Source organism: Balaenoptera physalus (genome assembly GCF_965194825.1).
Source record: "Balaenoptera physalus genome assembly, chromosome: 16".
In the NCBI taxonomy this organism is placed as follows: Eukaryota; Metazoa; Chordata; class Mammalia; order Artiodactyla; family Balaenopteridae; genus Balaenoptera; species Balaenoptera physalus.
The window spans coordinates 48234876-48252696 of record NC_138898.1 but is presented as its reverse complement, the minus strand read 5'-3'; the positions used below and the strand labels follow the sequence as shown (position 1 = coordinate 48252696).

General features: G+C 45.2%; 1 protein-coding gene across 3 annotated transcripts in view; it reads right to left on the bottom strand.

Annotated features, from left to right (window-relative positions):
- Positions 1–17821, bottom strand: part of RALGAPA2 (Ral GTPase activating protein catalytic subunit alpha 2) — a 281664-nt gene that overhangs the window by 126377 nt on the left and 137466 nt on the right. For all 3 annotated transcript variants that reach the window (XM_082431631.1, XM_082431626.1, XM_082431627.1), the window contains 3 exons: positions 6139–6267; positions 2096–2224; positions 925–983 (listed from right to left, as the gene is read on the bottom strand). In XM_082431631.1, coding sequence (XP_082287757.1) covers positions 925–983; positions 2096–2224; positions 6139–6267 — 317 coding nt within the window. The remainder of the gene's footprint in view (positions 1–924; positions 984–2095; positions 2225–6138; positions 6268–17821) is intronic.

Sequence of the window (17821 nt, the reverse complement as noted above, 5' to 3'; positions counted from 1 at the left end):
GACAGGATGGGAAGAGAAAATTAAAGGCCATGAATATAAATGCAACTTTCCTGAACAAAATGTTAGTCAAATCAGATCCAGTGCTGTATAAACCAAGTTGGGTTTATCCGCAAATGCAAGGTTACTTAATATTATCAAATTGATCATGAATTTACAGCTTCTGGTAATGGCAGACTAGAAAATTGTGACTAAACCATCCACTGAAGATAAGTGAAGAAGTTAGACAAAATACAAAAGAAAAAACCCTTGAAAATTATCGGAGAGCTAACAAGACAGTGCAAGTGCCAGCTGTTCTCTTGGAACCGGCCCGGAGGGAGCAGGACATGAGCAAGGGGCGGAGCTGGGTTTCTGGTGACCTTACAAGCTTGGAGGTGGAGGATCAGAAACTGGTGTGCCCTCCACCAGTGCTCCCAGCTCCGGGCTTTACCTGGGGAGAACAGGTAGGAACTTTTCACTCTGTACATGCCCCAGAAAACCTCCTATCTTGGCCACAGACTGCCAGCAACCTCAGATGCCTGGTGGAAGCAACCAAAATGTTTCCAGACATTGCTGAATGTTTCCTGGGGTACAAAATCACTGCCGATTGAGAATCACTATCCTATAAGTACATCATTTTTATAAGTTTTGGTTTATCCTTCCATTTTCTTCCTTGTTAAAAATATCAGGGAATACACCTATGTATTCACCATCTTGCTTTTTCTTACACAACAGGTAGCATATGCTACACACAATTATCTACACTTTGTGCTTTTCACTTAATAATGGCACCTTTTAAAATTAATAAAGCATTTTCCCCACGTAATTCTTACTGTACTTTTTAGCGTAAGAGTAATGTGAAAGAATAAGTATTTTTAACATTAACTGATTACACATGAATGTGTATCTTAAAATTCTAAACTAGTTTACCTTTTATTTAGTATTTACCTTGCACACTCATTTGGTTCCTCTGTGGCGTTCTTCAGTAAAATACTTATGAGGTAGTGCTAAAAACACAAAATGAAGTAAAATAAAAACCTTGTTTAGTAGTTGATTTCCCACATGTTCTGTCCTCATTCTAGGCAGTGAGGGGCCACTGAAGGACTGGGGGAAGGACACAAGGGGCTCAGGGGAGCAGCAAGGTGGTCTCAGCCGGGGGCTCCCAGGGCTTTGAGCCTGCCTAGGGAAGAGCGTTTCTGTGTATACAATAAAAACCAAGCAGAGCAAATGACTCTTCATCATAGGAAAAATCTCGGTTTTCTTTTACTTTAACTGGATTATACATCGTACACTGAATTACATGTTGTACTTGTGTACTATAGATAGATAAATTGATTGATTGATTTGAAAAGCATTTTTCTTTGCCCCAAAGTCAGCTGAGGAGAGACTGTTTAATTTTATTCTCCAAGGATTAATTTAGAACCTCAAATAGTAGTAGTATTTAATCAGGCCAACAATGGGATAGAATGTTTAGCTTATTTCAATCATTTCTTATAAATTCATTTGATGCACTAATGCAGCAGAGTTAAACTAATAAAATTATTACAAAGAATGATTCATTACATAATCATGATCTGTAGGCATGATAAACAGATCTAATAAAAAACACCCAAGGAACCTAACCATCGCTCTCCATCTAGTTCATTTAATCCCCCCAAAACCAGCCTTCTAAAAAAACTGATACATCTAAACGATATAGCAAAAGTTTCAGGGATAAGCAGCTCAATGCATAATAATGGAAGAGAGAACCACACAGCTCGAGTTAGAAGATGCTAACCAGGGCTTCCCTGGTGGCGCAGTGGTTAAGAATCTGCCTGCCAATGCAGGGGACATAGGTTCGATCCCTGGCCCGGGAAGATCCCACATGCCGTGGAGCAGCTAAGCCCGTGAGCCACAGCTACTGAAGCCTGCGCGCCTAGAGCCCGGGCTCTGCAACAAGAGAAGCCACTGAAATGAGAAGCCGGCGCACCACAACAAAGAGTAGCCCCCGCTCGCCTCAACTAGAGGAAACCCGTGCACAGCAGCGAAGACCCAACACAGTCAAAAATAAAATATAAATAACTAACTAACTAAATTTATAGAAGATGCTAACCTGAGATTCAGTCATTGCATCACGTACCTTGACATCTTCCGTTCCCCTGGTGACTTCAGTAACTTCGGGCACCGGCTGCCACAGAGGGATCTCGCGGTAGGTGTTGGGAAAGCAGACTAGAGACCCGAGAATGGTGAGGGCTTCCAAACGAGGGGCCTGCACATGGCAAAGGGAAGTGAGACACACATTTTCCTTCTGGTTATAAACGTTAGATAAGCAACAACATGTTTTACTTTTTCATGATTTTGAGGCAGCCCTGCTGGGGCAACGGCATCAGGGGTGAAGTTTACTGTTTACTGTTTCACTTCGTTTTTTAAATACAAAGATTTGAAACTACTAACACCAAAATGTTCAGGTTTTTCAAAGTCAGTCAGTGAGAACACAGCTTCTCGTTACGTGACCTCCACAACACAAGACCCACCAGTTCCCATCCAGGCCTGGTCTCACCCGACCCCCCATGGCAGGGGATGCAGCTGACAGCTCCCATGCACCTGGGAGCCCTTCCATCGCTTGGACACCTTTCTTGGTTCCCGAGGGGACCTGACAGTCTCCTTGCTGGAACCCTTCGCTTCTTCAGGATGTAGACTCTAGGGTGCTGAGTGTAGTTCTCGGCCCTCTTCCCTCCGAGATCTACACTCAACTCGTCCGGGATGTCCAGACCCGAGGGTTTAAATGCCTCCTACATGTCGTCGACCCCTCAACACCTCTCGGTAGCCCTGGCTTCCTTCCTGAGTCCAGATCTGTAGATCCGACTACTTGTTTGCCATCTCCACTCGGGGTCCAGAAGGCATCTCCGCTGACAAGCTCCCCCTCGCCACAGGGTCCTGTGATTCCGTGTGACACCAGCCAGCCTCCATCACTGCCCTCTTACCTGCTGCCTTTACCTTCCTCTATTTTCCTGTTAAGAAAATCTCTAAACTTAAAAGTAGACAGAATATTATATCCATGCACCCAATGCCTAGATTCAAGATGTTATCACTCTTGCCTCATTTATCTCTTCATTTTTTTCATTTCAATATTTAAAATTTGTTTAAAAGTTTTCCACTTTCAGTTTTAAAGCGAATTCAAGACATCGTGTCATTCCACCTCTGTTGTCCTCCAGCATCCCTGCTTTGGGTTTTCCCTTGGTATTCATCACTTCCTGATGACACGTTATGTATTCATTTGATGTTTGCATTCCCCATGAAGACAGGGGGCAGACAGTCTTCGTCACTTCTCTCCCCCGAGGATGCCCAGTAAACACCACCTGGGGACAAGGTGGTGGCCACGGTCCTCATTCACGGACGGACAGGGACCACCCTGCAGGTCTTGGCGTCAGCTTCGCTTCTTGCATGAAGACTTTTCTAACAGATGCCTTCCCTTCCAGCTCTCATCATGCAGAATTAACTGGTCCCACACTGGCACCCCTCTGGGTTCTGGAGGTGCTTCAATTGTGGCTGCTAGAAACGTATGTGCAAATATTAACGCTTAGTTTACCTGTCCGATTCCTGGAGGATGGGGGCCCTGTCACACTTACGCAGGCCAGGTCCTGGCATATAGTAGGTCCGCAGTCAGTGTTTCTCCCACAGACTTGTTTTTTCGGCCTTCACTAACGGTTGTCTTGACCCACCAGACAGTCTTGGTTTGAACCTCGCTGAGGCTGATTTTTTCCCCTAAGTCGTGTGTGACTCTGTAACCACTGGATACAAAACAATAGCTCCTACATAAAATAAAGAGCTGTTAACGCAGCTTTATTCAAAGAACGGAGTAAATCTAGATAATTTTTTTGCCTGGGTACTGGGCCTGTGGTGAGCCCCAATTTACACACAGAAGAGTGAGGCCCGTGAGTCTGTTGCCCCAGGATGGATGACTAGTACCCGCAATGCTGGGAAGGACCCCGGGCCTGGCTGGGCAGGGCTGCAGGATGGAGAACGGGAAGAGGATTACATGTAATATCCCACGCCGTGTGCACATCAGGATGCATCCACTCTGCCGCTGGTGGACTTTCGGATCGGCTCTAGTTTGGAGCTGTGATAACAATGTTTGCTGAGCACGATCTTCCCCCACCTCCTGGGTACTTGTGCACGCGTTTTTCTTTCCCTCGTGGCCTCAGCAGGCAGATCTACGTAGCAGGAGTCCTCCAGGCTTGTTATTAACTTGTGTTAATGGAAAATTTTGACTGAGCAGGTGTGTCCCTATCCGAACACCTCTCACTAGTTCTCTTACAATTTTAAACCTCAAGTTTAAACTGAGAGAGTGATTCAAAGTAATTCAGAGTTATTGTTCCTTTATGTAAAATAAATCTTACACTCACATTCTCATATTTTCTCTCTCTCTCTTTCTCTTTAAACAAATGTTTTGGAAGGCCACTTTAATAGCTCATCTAGCCGAAAGATAAATTTTCACAGAGAATGACCACCGTGCATGATATTATCACTAGAAAGGGCGCCAGCATTTTCACAGGAAACTCTCAGAGCAAGTAAGGAAAATTTCAATAAAGTATTTTCCTTCCTATATCCTGTTTTTTCCAAAGTTTTTCCATTTTTTTCCCAAAGTTTTTTCAATGTTGATTTGAATGGTTAAAAGTAAATTAGAAGGTTCCTTGAGAATGATTATCCTACAAAGTTTTTCAGAAATAAGTATGAAAAGTTGTGGTCATAGTCTTTACAAAAAAAAAAAAAACAGTTGAACAAATTCAACACTTTCCTTCTTCCTTCTTTTCACTCATCCATCCCTTTTGCTCCTGTCTCTCTTCCCTCCCCTTTGCTTTTTAATTTACCCCAGAAGAAAAAGCGCATGAAAGTGCCAGCATGAAATACCAGCTATACAAAGTATTAAAAACAATTTAATTCAAAACCCAGGGTTGGAGTTTGAATTTTCCCTGCAGTGAAGAAATAAGTAGAATAAAGAAGTAACAACGGGGCTTCCCTGGTGGCGCAGTAGTTGAGAATCCGCCTGCCAATGCAGGGGACACGGGTTTGATCCCTGGTCCGGGAAGATCCCACATGCCGCGTAGCAACTAAGCTTGTGCGCCACAACTACTGAGCCTGTGCTCTAGAGCCCGTGAGCCACAACTACTGAGCCCACGTGCCGCAACTACTGAGGCCTGCGCGCCTAGAGCCCGTGCTTCACAATAAGAGAAGCCACTGCAATGAGAAGCCTGCGCACTGCAACGAAGAGTAGCCCCTGCTCACCGCAACTAGAGAAAGCCCGCGTGCAGCAACCAAGACCCAACTCAGCCAAAAATAATAAATAAATAAAATAATTAAAATTAAAAAAAAAAGTAACAACGTGTCAAACAAAATTTAGGTAGCTAGATACTCACACTGATTTCAACACAAGTCCCTGGCAAACAGTAAAGCTAGTTTTATTTACACCATTTAAAGAAGGGAAAACTGGCTCTGAACAGGTAATAGCTGTACAGAGCACAACTGTGAGAGGCCTTTAAATTGAAATGGGTGACAGTGTCCTCTCAAAGGCGTTAATACATCGCCCTAATAGTGGAGGTAAAGGTGGAGATTACAAATCAATTCTTCTCGTAGCCCTTAGCGCTCACTTAGTCCACTTGCTTCTAATTTCTTAGTACAAGAATTCTGCCAGAGTTTTATGGCATATGAATCCAAAGATATATATTAATTTTCTGGTTAAAAATTTTAGTGTTCTAACATTTCAAGAAAATATTTTCTATTCGACTTATAATAACTAAGACTTAATAATAGAAAAAAAACCTTATTGATGATGTACACTTAAAATTCTCTCTTGACCACAGACATTAGCGTCTGCGCCACCATTTACCGAAAAATGCTAATAAGATTCTAGGAGACCAGTCCTGCCTCTGACTGTGTAAATGTGCTGCAATATTAGTGAGGACATGATTTCTCACACTCTGGCCTTTTGATGAAACGCCTTTCCACTACCAGTGTGTCATCTTATCCTACGATTTCACACATCAGCTGCCAGGGCATCTACCCGAGAGCCCGGTTTCACGTTGCACTAATGAGTCAACACCTGTTAGGAGTGGAGAAATCTGAACCTTGTTAGCCGCTGTGAAGCCTCCTGGGAGCCGGGGTGCTGAGCACTGTCCCACTCACCGCCAGCGTGTCTGCACTGAGGACCCTGGCAGCGGCCGTGATGAAGTCCCCCACCAGCATGGAGAAGCCGGGCAAACCCAGGGAGAAGAAGCGGGGTGGGCAGTGCCTTACAATGGTATTTAAGATATCCTAGAAGGGGAGAAAAGAAAACACAACTGTAAGTTTCCAGACCAAAATTCCAAAGTCATCAGTTTGTCCGTACATATGACTACTGTGAGATTATCTAAAAGAACACAGGGCTTCCCTGGTGGCGCAGTGGTTGAGAATCTGCCTGCCAATGCAGGGGACACGGGTTCGAGCCCTGGTCTGGGAAGATCCCACACGCCACGGAGCAACTAGGCCCGTGAGCCACAACTACTGAGCCTGTGTGTCCGGAGCCTGTGCTCCGCAACAAGAGAGGCCACGATAGTGAGAGGCCCGCGCACCGCGATGAGGAGTGGCCCCCGCTTGCCGCAACTGGAGAAAGCCCTCGCACAGAAACAAAGACCCAACACAGGCAAAAATAAAATAATAAATAAATAATAAAAAATAAAAAAATAAAAGAACACAGACCACGGAACTTTTTCAGTGAAAAGCGTTCCAGGAGATGAGCTAGTCCAGGGGCTATTGTACTCATTTTACACGTGAGAGGATGGAGACCCTCAACTGCAGGGTGACTTGTCCAAGACCTGAATTGTGGCGTTGGGACTAGACACTCTTCCATCTTCCATGTACAGGTGAGCTCCTCGGACAAGCTACAGGAGTGTTGAGGTAGATAAATAAATGAAACCTGCAAGCACCTATCACTTCCCATCTTCTTCAATTCTCAAAAGTCAAAGCACACTGTTCTATTACAAACTCCTGAAGTAGTGAGAGATGGAAACTTGCATTCTTTGGGCGACTCCCGTGTGAAACAATGGGAGTGTGGATCCCGCTGGGACGGGTCACGTGCCAAGGTCAGGTGGTCGGTGGGGCTCCGGGTAGAAGTGGGTGGCAAGGCACGTGTGCGCAGTGCTGCGTGTGGACCATCTCCCCTCCCAGACACCTGGTGTCCCTGGGTCTGGAAGGGCCTCTCACTGGTGGGTGGCCGGCTGGCCCCTGCCCGCCAGCTCTGTTCTGAGGCGTTGCCTCATTCCAGCCCGTGGCAGACCAGGGCTCTTCTCCTGGACGGCGTTCGTGCCATCCACGGCCAGGCCGCGTCTCTGAAGCCATCTGTGCGAGTGTGTGCAAAGGGGATTAGTAAGAAAACCACAAACTGCTTTTATGCAGTTCTAGGCCAAGTGCATTCATCCAATGTACTGAAGTGCTGTAGTTATGTGACTTGTAGTTATATAACCTAGAGTTAGTCGCAAAATACAAGCAGCAAAATACCAAAAAAAAAAAAAACCCAAAAAAAAAGCCCCCAAAAACCTCTGGTTTGTTTTCTGAAATTTCAGTGTAGCTATTTGAAAATCCTTTAAAATAATCCTGATTTAACTTGATTAAATTAGAGCAAGGGATAGCAATGTGCTCGATTCTAACACATTAAGTCCTTTTTCATAAAAATAACCTCATTGAACAACTTGTAATCTTAAAAGAGAACTTTTAGGTGTTCACAAAACATTTTTTCTAAGACTTCTTCCTCACATAGCAGGCTCATTTAGTGTCTACAAATCATGCTGTTTGTGTCCTTAAAATGACGGCGCAGTGCTTTACTCTATTAGAACTCTTATATGGTAAATTATTTAGCAAGTACTAACTTAAGGTTTTAGCATTTCAGCAGACTTTTTCCTATAGCAAAAATAAACAGAGACAAACAGATAAATAGATAAAAGGGAGGAAGGAAGGAGGAAAGAAAAACCCGAACCACGCTTCCCCCGGGTTAATGTTTAAATCTGCTGTAATCACGTCCTTTGATACATTTCAGTGTCCACATCAGCCAAGGCAAACATTCTAGGGGCTGAGCAGATGGACAGTGCAGTTTAGAAAGTGTGTGGTCAACTCCCGCTCCGAGCGCAGAACAAAAGATCCACCTTTTTCATAACGAAGCCTCTGATTAATGCCCTGGGCTCTTCACCACACACCTGTAATTACTCACAGAGGTACGCTCTGTGCTGGGCCTCGTCTCGGGGTGTCAGGCATCAAGGTCTCGGGCAGCAGATGGAAGCACGCTTCTGTTGACATCTGCTGCCACGAAAGGATTCGTGCAAACCTGGCTCGCAAGGTAGCAGAATGCCGTGCGTGGGAAGATTAATAATGCAAACAACCATGATGTTAACTTTGTTAGGTTTGTGTTAATTCCATCTGTTGAGAGGAGGAACTGAGCCTTGAACCCTGTGGGTTTTTAACATCTTTAGCACATACTTAAATCACAGATTTTTCACCACTGGAATTGAGAGGTTTAATTTTTAAAAAAAGGGTTTTCTGGGATACGTTTATGGGAATTATGAACTAAATCCTTTAACAAGCTAAAGCCAGAATTTATACATGAAATCCATTTTGCTTCACAAGATTCAGATGCGTCAAGGCAATGAGCTGGAAATGGGGCATTCCCAGAAATGACTAAGTTGCCACTGACGCTGAAGGCAGCAGAAATGTGTGCAAGAGAAAGTCACAGGCTCCCCACCCCCTGGACCTCGGCCAGTCTCTTCAACGGAACCTGTTTCTACGGGCGAGAAGGTTGGAAAGAGAAGGCAAAATAACAGATGGCTGGCCTAGCCTGCCCGCCACCCACGGAAGGCGGCCCCCAGGAGAAGTGAGGCCGCCAGTTACAGCAGCTCTGGGCTGGGGTTAACATGGGGGTTAAAGAGGGGGCTGTACGGCCAGTCGTCCAAGTTAGGGCCATATGCTTGCTTATTTTGCTTATCCACACTGAAATGGAACAACCCAAAGATTACAATCTTTGTGACAACATTTTGAAATTAGGAATAACTGTGGTGCTCGAAGGAGAGCAGCTGCATCTTCCCAGCAGAGGGACGTCCACAAAGTGCTCCCGGCACTTCTGGTAGGAGCCTTCCTCTCCACACACTGAGACCACGGCGATAGCCGGAATCCTTGCGAAAATGAAAATCTTGAGACTGAAGCTTTCTCCTGGGTCCTGGGGTTTCAGGGAGACCGGACAGGATGGTGCTTGCCAAACACAAATTATTCACGTTCAACCCTCATGCTTTTTGTCCTATTCAAGTTCAAAGTGAACATGATTTGTCGGTTTTTCAAAGTAACTCACTTTTTTTTCATGTAAATAAGAGTATTCTGGAAAACTCGTATCCTGTCATAAGTAGAAAATAACCCTTAAATCAGTACAATTATGGTAAACCAAGGCTACTGAGTTTTTGCTAAACATCCCCGTCAGATGGAGGCTCTCCTTGTTAACAGCGTGGTTTGCATCCTGGGTGGAGAGAAGTTCTGTGCCCGCTCCAGCCACCTGCCCGGGAGTCACAGGGCTGGCAGAGCCAGGGCCATGGCTCCCCGGGTTCGACTCAGGGCTATTCAGTGCCCCCTCCTTTGTGATCATGGTGAGAAATGCCTCTGTACTCAAGTCAGACTCTGGCAGAGTGAAAAGAGCCCCAGGCCTGGGGTCAAGGCCTCGTGTGTGTGACCGTGGACAGGTCACGTCGAGCTTAAGAGCTTCTCGTTTCTCTTCCACAGAGGGGACTGATTCCCCCTGGACTTGTGGGTAACGGGAGAGATGTGAACACATGCCTTGTAAACTGAAGAGGGTCACACAGAAGTAAACAGAGTAAAAATAAAAGGGAAGGACTATGAAGGATTTTTACTTTCTAGAATTTACTTTGTAGAATTCCGTGAACTACTATTTTGCTGATACTCAGAAAGAGCTTTTTAAAACATTTCAAAGGTGATCCCCAAAGCCTCTTAGATTACGTTCTCCCAGAAGTTAAAAAACCCTAAAAACTAATTCTCTCCAATAACATCCTTTGCAAAGTGTTACAGCAATTAGCCATAGTGTATATAATTTATAGGGCAAATAATGAAATAAAAACCGGAAAATGTTCTGTTTTAGATATTCAAGAGTCCATTCTTCTAAGGAGTTCTAGAATGTACCCAATCAAGTGAGTCTGGTAGCAAAAATTAGTTTCTTTTCCACGTTCTCAACAGACTGAAAATAATAAGCAAAACTATAAGCTCAATGAAAAGATGGACTCTAAAATAGGAATTAAGCTTATTCTTGAAAATTGACCAGCATGAAACTCTTTCGCATGCTTTTTGTTCAGAGAAAATAAAATTCAATCCGCAAAATGCTGTAATATGAGGAACGGACCACCAAACTAGTATTTTCCTCTCATTTTTGGTTACAAGTCCACACGCAGGCTACACACTGAGTGTGAAAACTGGACTGTAAGATGATAGCTGTGAATTTGCAGCTTATCCAAAGATTCAGGTTTATGAGAAAGTAACTGGTGAGAACATCTGTCTCTTATCACTGATCTTACAAAAAAATCAGGTAATTCAAATAGAGGCATGTTGTTTCCTCCCCTCCAAAGCACAGTTCTATAAACACAAACCACATTCAGCCTAGTAAATGAATCGCTTTAATTGGATGCTATGTACACAGTAACTGGAAAAACCATAAGTGATAAGAAAAACATATGGCGATGGCGGCAGAAATTGGTTTATTCATTTTGCATAGTGTTGTTTCTTTAGTTCTCTTATAATTGACCTTTAGAACGATAAATGTGTAAAATAATTTTGTTTATTATGGCTCCAAACCTTCCAACAATTACACAAAATGAAAATTTAAAAGGAAGGATTCATTCTGGAAGCATTTCCATTGTTTACATAATTGCACAGCTATAATTCAGTGCTCATGTTGTTATGGAAAATAAAAAAGGGCCATTACGGGCCATTTCAATCCAAAATATTGCACAGTGGTGTCAAAAATGGGGGAAAATGTTCACTTTAAAGCAGTTTAAAATGGATTAACCCTGTAAACAGAAACATTTCAATATAGTATTCTACGAAATACAAATGTTCAAGAAGTAGCCATCCTTCAGACGGAATTAGAAATGTTGCGACTGTACTTTCACACCAATTACATATATATTATTCACTTAATATTTGCTCACGGCCCAGCAGATGATGGTGGTAACACAATAGCTGGCCATCTGTCTCCCTGCTTCCTCAGAGGACTTGCGCCCGCTCCTCAGAGCAAACAGATCCGGTTATTCCACCGAAAGTCACTCAGACCTTCCAGGAGGCCAAACGGAATTGTTCAGAAATAGAACCCCTGTGTGCAAAGTCACTGGACTCCTCCTTTCACTTTGAAGAAAATGAAAATGTTAAACAATTAATGATTTCATTGCTATTTTTCAGAAGATACCTTTTATCTAGAATATTCTACAGGAAGTTCTTTTGTTTGGGAAGATGGGGACTGTTCGGATCTGGTTATCCCATTAATCTAGTTAACAGAAAGATCCCGTTCATTCCACACCCAAGTGGAATTACTAATTAGCAGAAGATGTGAAGGCAGAGGGATACTTTTAACACTACCCCTGGATATAATCTAAGCTTTCTTTAACAATTAAATAGGCAGACGTGATCCTGCAGGACCTCGAAGACAAATTTGTAAGTATCAGTTATCGCCTTATTGGCGAGGCTCAGATACGCTGAGTGACAAAAAAGTCTTAGTTACAGGAAGGGCAGATCTGCAGAGCCCTCCAAGTCCAAGGCCTGGTGTTCTCTCTTCTGCTGCTGGGTGTCTGCTCCTTCAACAGCGGCACAGACCTCCTCTACACAGCATGAGCTGCAACCTGGCCTGTCCAGGCTCTACATTGGTTCAGGGAGGGGTTTTTGTCGATAAAAAGAAAGGCTTTATGATTATGGCCTTTAAGAAAAGCACAACAGATCATGTCACGGGCACCGCCCTTCCAGAAAAATCACTGGAAATAAAAACATAGCAGGACAAAGCTTAAAAATTACTTTCCAGATCTGGGCCAAGGCATACGTGGTACCTGCGATACGTTCTCTGTTCAAAAGGCCAAGTGTGGTGTAATCCGTTTGGAGAAAAGGCAGAGATTTTTATATGTGCTGGACAAATGTTACTTCTCTGGGTGTAACTATGTTACCAAGGCCGCGAGAAATATGACAGGACAGAGTAATTGGGTTCTGCATCTGGAGAAACAAAATCGCCTTGCACTTCTCGCCATGAGGAATGCTCTGGAGAAGACATGGCAGCATGCAAAGGAGGGAGTGACAAACACAAAAACTTCTGACGGTCGCAGGAGCTGCTGCTTTGACCTTGTGCATGGGATCAGTGACAGAACAAGAGGGCAGATGGCAGAGAAAATCACTGCAACCCTCAAGCCCTAAAGGAGAGCCTCAAATATTTTTTTATGATTGTTTTACAATTAATCCCTCATCTGTGAAGAAAAACTCAGCTCGCCTTTAAACTGATGAAGACTGGCTGACTGCTTCAAGAAAAGGGGGAGACTGATTGGTTAACTGATTTTAAGAAACACTGTATGAATTTTATCTGATACTGGAGTTGACATGTTACTGGGTTGTCTTAACTGCTTCTTTTTCTTTTTGTTATTTGTAAAAGCTTTAGATGTAATTTACCTATAATAAAATTCACGCTTTAAAGTGTTACAGCTCGGTAGTTTTTAATATATTCATAGAATTGTGCGCTGTCACCATGATCTAGGGGAGACAGGCAGGGAGGTGGCAAACCCATCAGGAAATCCTGGCACATTTATGATTCCATAAGACGAGGGACACTGTCGGAGGGTCATAGAGAGAAGTGACTTGCCAGCTGCCACCCGCCCCCCGCGGCCCCAGGCCCTGGAGATGCCTCGACCTGCCTCTGTAAGGACTGTCTTAGCCGTGACCCTGATAAGCTTCAAATCTGAAACATGACAGTTTGCACAACAGGCCGGCCTAATGAGGCTGGTGCAGATGCTCCAGAGCAGTGATTAACCCCTCGCGATGAGACTTTAGCAAGTGAGAGCTTCAAGAAGCTGCTGCTGGTAAGTGGCGGGGGCTTGGCGGGGGGAGGGTGGCCCGGAGGCTGCGTTTGACTCGCGTGCGCACAGACCGCGTGCTCAGCCCGCCGGACATGGACGCCGTGCTCTGGAAGAGGATCCACCGCCCCTGACAGCCAAGTCTGCGTTGAAAGGCATCTGTGCATCCCACGAATTTACCAGGGGACAGGGGTGGGGTGGAGGAGGGGGTTGGAGGATACTAAACTCTGCTTTCTCTGTGGCAACCGGCTGCTCGTTTCAGAAGAGGCCAAACTGAATCAGGTCTCTCCACTGTCTCCTCCGCCCCATCCTCTACAGCTTTGACCATGTTCTGCAGCAGAAGCAGAAGCAGGGAGTCACGGCATCATCAATAACAAGATGGTTAGCAACGTACGGACGGCGCCTAATCACGCGAGTACCTTCAGGATCCTTAAGGTAGTAATTACCCCACTGAATGAACCATGCACACATCTAATTCATGTAGGTACCAAAGAGTCAGGCAGCCATACTGTTCCCAGGTTCACTGTTCATCCTGTCTCAGGACTACATCAGCTAGAAATATATTCTTCTTAGGATACTGAAAAGAAATTCTTGGAGGAAACCATAGGCTTAACACACTCAGGCGCCGCCCAAGGCCATGGCAAAGGCGCAGGGCGGGTATAATCAACATCCCCCCTGATGCCAAGCAGAATAGTTCCTCACCCTCACGCTGGGACCCGCTAGAACCCAACCCACACTCCTGTTATCTTAGGACAAAGTACAGAAATCCAGGAGGGAAAACACATCTCTAATGAATCTGGGTGACAGTGTGTTTACCTTGTTCCTTTGGGACCATAAAAACTTAGAGATCTAAAAGGTCATCATTCGATCTTTCCATTTCACAGACATGGAGTAGGAGGTCGATCAAGGCCAGAAAGTGCCCAAGGTTTGGACACAAATCCAGGTGCGCTCCTTGTCTTTATTGGAAGAGAAACTGTGAGCCTGTGGCCGATGAGGCACCAGTGGACACCTGTGAGCGGCGAGCCTCACACGTGCAGCACAGCACCACGTGGAGGGCAATACTCAGCTCTCCAGTGCAAGTTATTCTTTCATCTCATTCACTTCGCCTATGAATCGCTGAAACACGCACATATATTCTTAAAGCTATACTTTCAAGTGAAATCAACAAATGGCTGCCGTGGCTTAAAAATGTGCTTCTGGAATGTATACAGTAGACACGCAGCCCTGAATGGCACAGAAGTGCAATCACAGGAAGGAACCAGGTCAGAGAGTGCGACCTTCTGAATAGGAAGGAGACTTCGCCAAGCATTCTTCCTAGGAAACTGCTAGAAACGACCTCTGTGCGTGTGTGCGCGTGTGTGTGCACGTGTGTGCGTGCACAGGCACGGGTGTGGGGAGCGGGTGGTTGGAAATATTCTATGGAAAGACACCAAGAAATTGCCTAGGGTTGCAACAAGAAATCGAGATTTGTATTTTTCCCTGAAAATGCAGAGAACCTACAACATGTATGGCTTCTGTGTTCATTTACCTGTAGCTTCAACTCTGCTTGCAAGACCCAGGGCTTCTGACGCTGTTAAAGCCCAGCGTCCAGTGCGTCTACCCCCGCCCCCTCCTCACCTTCTGGAGTCGAGATGCCTGGTTCTCAGGCCCGCCTGGTGCTGCTGAGATCTGCTGGCTGTCTCCCAGCCCACGGCCAGGGACAAGTTAAAGACGAAAAACTATTTCTGTTGGAGCTTCCATGTCTTCTGGTGTGTTCTCACACCAGAAAATAAAAAAACTTTGGAATGTGATGATTACTCATTCTTTTCATTCTATGATAACACAAAATGCATGTTTCTTTAATTTGCTTCCTTAAAAGTAAAATTATTCCACATGCACATAGGAGCACAAATGAGGCTTTCAACATTTTTGTGTTCTGTTAAAAAAAAAAAAAAAAGAGGACAACCCGGTGGTCATTCAATTCCGGGAGCCTACAGACCATCCCGCCAGCGTTGGACAGAGGACAAAGAGCTGTCCAAATTGGTACCATTTTCGGTTTCCGCTTGGGCAACAGAAGTCCAACTGCTACTCCTTCTGGACAAAGAGCTCCCAAGAATAGCTGAGATTTGAGAGAAAAATCACCAGAGGAGCTAGCTCTGTCAACCCCATTCTGAAGAAACCTCAGGCCAGAACCACTGACAAAGAAGCAGTATCAACGACCCTGAGACCCAGCCCGGCTGCCCACCCTGCGACGGAGACCATTTGGCACAAATCCCAGCAGAGCACAACGGGAGGGAATCAGGCCACCCAGAATAATTAACTGACCTCTAAAGAGTTGACACAGGACTCATCGCTTCAAATTCCAGGAATACCCGATTAACATTTAAAAATAAATGTAAAAAGAGAAAGCATTTTGTAAATTCTAAAGCCTCATACATCATGGCTACCATTAAATTACAGCAGCATTTTAAATCATAATCTCATTAAAATATTAATTTTTGAAGGATCGATTGAAAATTGACTTGAAGTAGACTGGATTAAAAATCTATTCATTAGAAAGAGAGTCTGAAATGAAAGCCAAGTCATTCTGATAATTCCATACAAAAACAGCTAACGGTAAGCTGACAAATTTCTTGAGTGCACACTGGGCTTGAAGGTACATGGCAGCCGCTGTGCGGGGTCTGAGGCAGAGTAAAGCACGGCCCCTGCCTCCCAGCAATGTCCTCTAAGAGGCAGGGGCCAGTGGTGCACAGTTGAGAGTGAGGCCAGACCAAGAGCACAGGGATCCTCTGGGGAACAGCCAATGCTCCAGGGGGACCCAGGAGGGGAAGCAAATCGGTGACACAAAGGCACTGGGTCTTGACAGGCGCACCACACTGCACACACTCAACCCAAGACTCAAGTAAGAGAAGGAAAAAAAAAAAAAGGTAGGTATTTTATTTTAATGTCTTATTACTAAAAGGGTCTCTCGCTAATATTTCTCTAGCCCACATATACCTACCAAAGGGTATTTTTCCATGGAAGAACAAAAGAAAACTGTTGTTCACGGTCTCTTTAGAAAACAATGTTCTCTCTGAAATGTGTTCCAGTAAATAGCATTAATAGCTGAACAATCTGCAATTATTACCCTGCCACTTATTGTTATGTGTTAAAAAGAAATCAACAGACAAAAAGAGATTATTCCCCACAAGGAGAGCACTTTCTCACAGAAACAAAACTTGCCATTTAAAATGCTCTTCTTGACGTTATTTCCTCGTATCCAAACACAACATTGATGGATCATAAATCACAGTCATGATTTAAAATCTCTTACATTCAAAAATCACTCCCTTCCAAATGGGAGTTAAAGCATCCCTCGCCGGAAGTAACCATTTAGTACTTGAAATGGTAGAAACCATCTCTTTCTCAACCTCTGATTTCTTCTCTGCCTAAAGAAAAAATGTGAATTTTCTTAAAAATCTTCGTCAAATTCTGAATGGGAAAAGACGATCTTGTAGGTCAACAAGCGATATTCCAACCACAGGGAACCCCTTCTGCCATTCGGCACCAGGGCCTCACCGTGCTCACCTTTCCAAGGCCCCTGAGAGAGTCGTCAGGACCCCACTTCACAGGACAAGAACCTCAAGCCAGAAAAGCCCATGTGGTCACCGACGCAAGGAAACAGGGACCTACACGCAAGGTCAGGGCTCAAGCTCCACAGTGGACGTCCCTCTCCCCAGACTGCCCGTGTGGCGGCCAGGCCAGGTGGCCTTGGAAAGTCTCCCCAGAGCGTGAGAGGCTTGCAAACCCCAAATCGGCCACCTGCCCTGACTGAACTGGGGCCCCAGACATTTGGAGAAAGCGATCATCTGTGCCCGTGGGCTGACTCTGTGCCACGCAGTCTGTGCTCTGGTCACCTGTTCCCTGTCGGCTCCCGGGTGGCCTGCGTGGGTGAGCAGAGGACCCCACAGAGCCCCCAGCCCCTCCACTCACGCCTGCAGTGCCACCCCTCATTCAGACTGGGCTCTGGGCAAAACAAATCACAGATATTTTTTGTTGACTCTGAATTAATCAGCTCATTCCATGTTGTACTTCTTCAAAGTAAAAAATAAATGGGGGAACTTCCCTGGTGGCGCAGTGGTTAAGAATCCACCTGCCAAGGCAGGGGACACGGGTTCGAGCCCTGGTCCGGGAAAATCCCACATGCCACGGAGCAGCTAAGCCCGTGCACCACACCTACTGAGCCCGTGTACCGCAACTACTGAAGCCTGCATGCCTAGAGCCCATGCTCGCAACAAGAGAAGCCACCGCAATGAGAAGCCCGTGCACCACAACAAAGACCCAACACAGCCAAAAATAAATTAATTAATTAATGAAAAACTAAATAAATGGGGAACTTTACCAGCTCAACCGTAGCAAACTGCACCCCCCTTTTTTGAGAAACAGTCTCATGTTGGCAATTTCCATACAGTTCAACCTAAAACACTTGCCTCTCTTGCTTTAGTCTCCCTGGTTAAACCTTCGTGTGCTTTCACGTCCTTGGTTACGCTGAGAGCTGCCTTTCATCCTCTGATGCCTGTCGAGCTTTGTGGGTTAATTCACAGGGCCTGGTGGCACCTGTACAGCTTCTCTTCGAGGACAGGGTTTCTCAACCTCAGCACTGCTGACACTTCAGGCTGTGAAGTCTTTGCTGTGGTCCTGGGCACCTTAGGGTGTGTGACATCCCCAGCCTCTACCCACTAGATGCCAGTGCAGCCCCCGCCCACTGTGACAAACAGAACGTCTCCAGA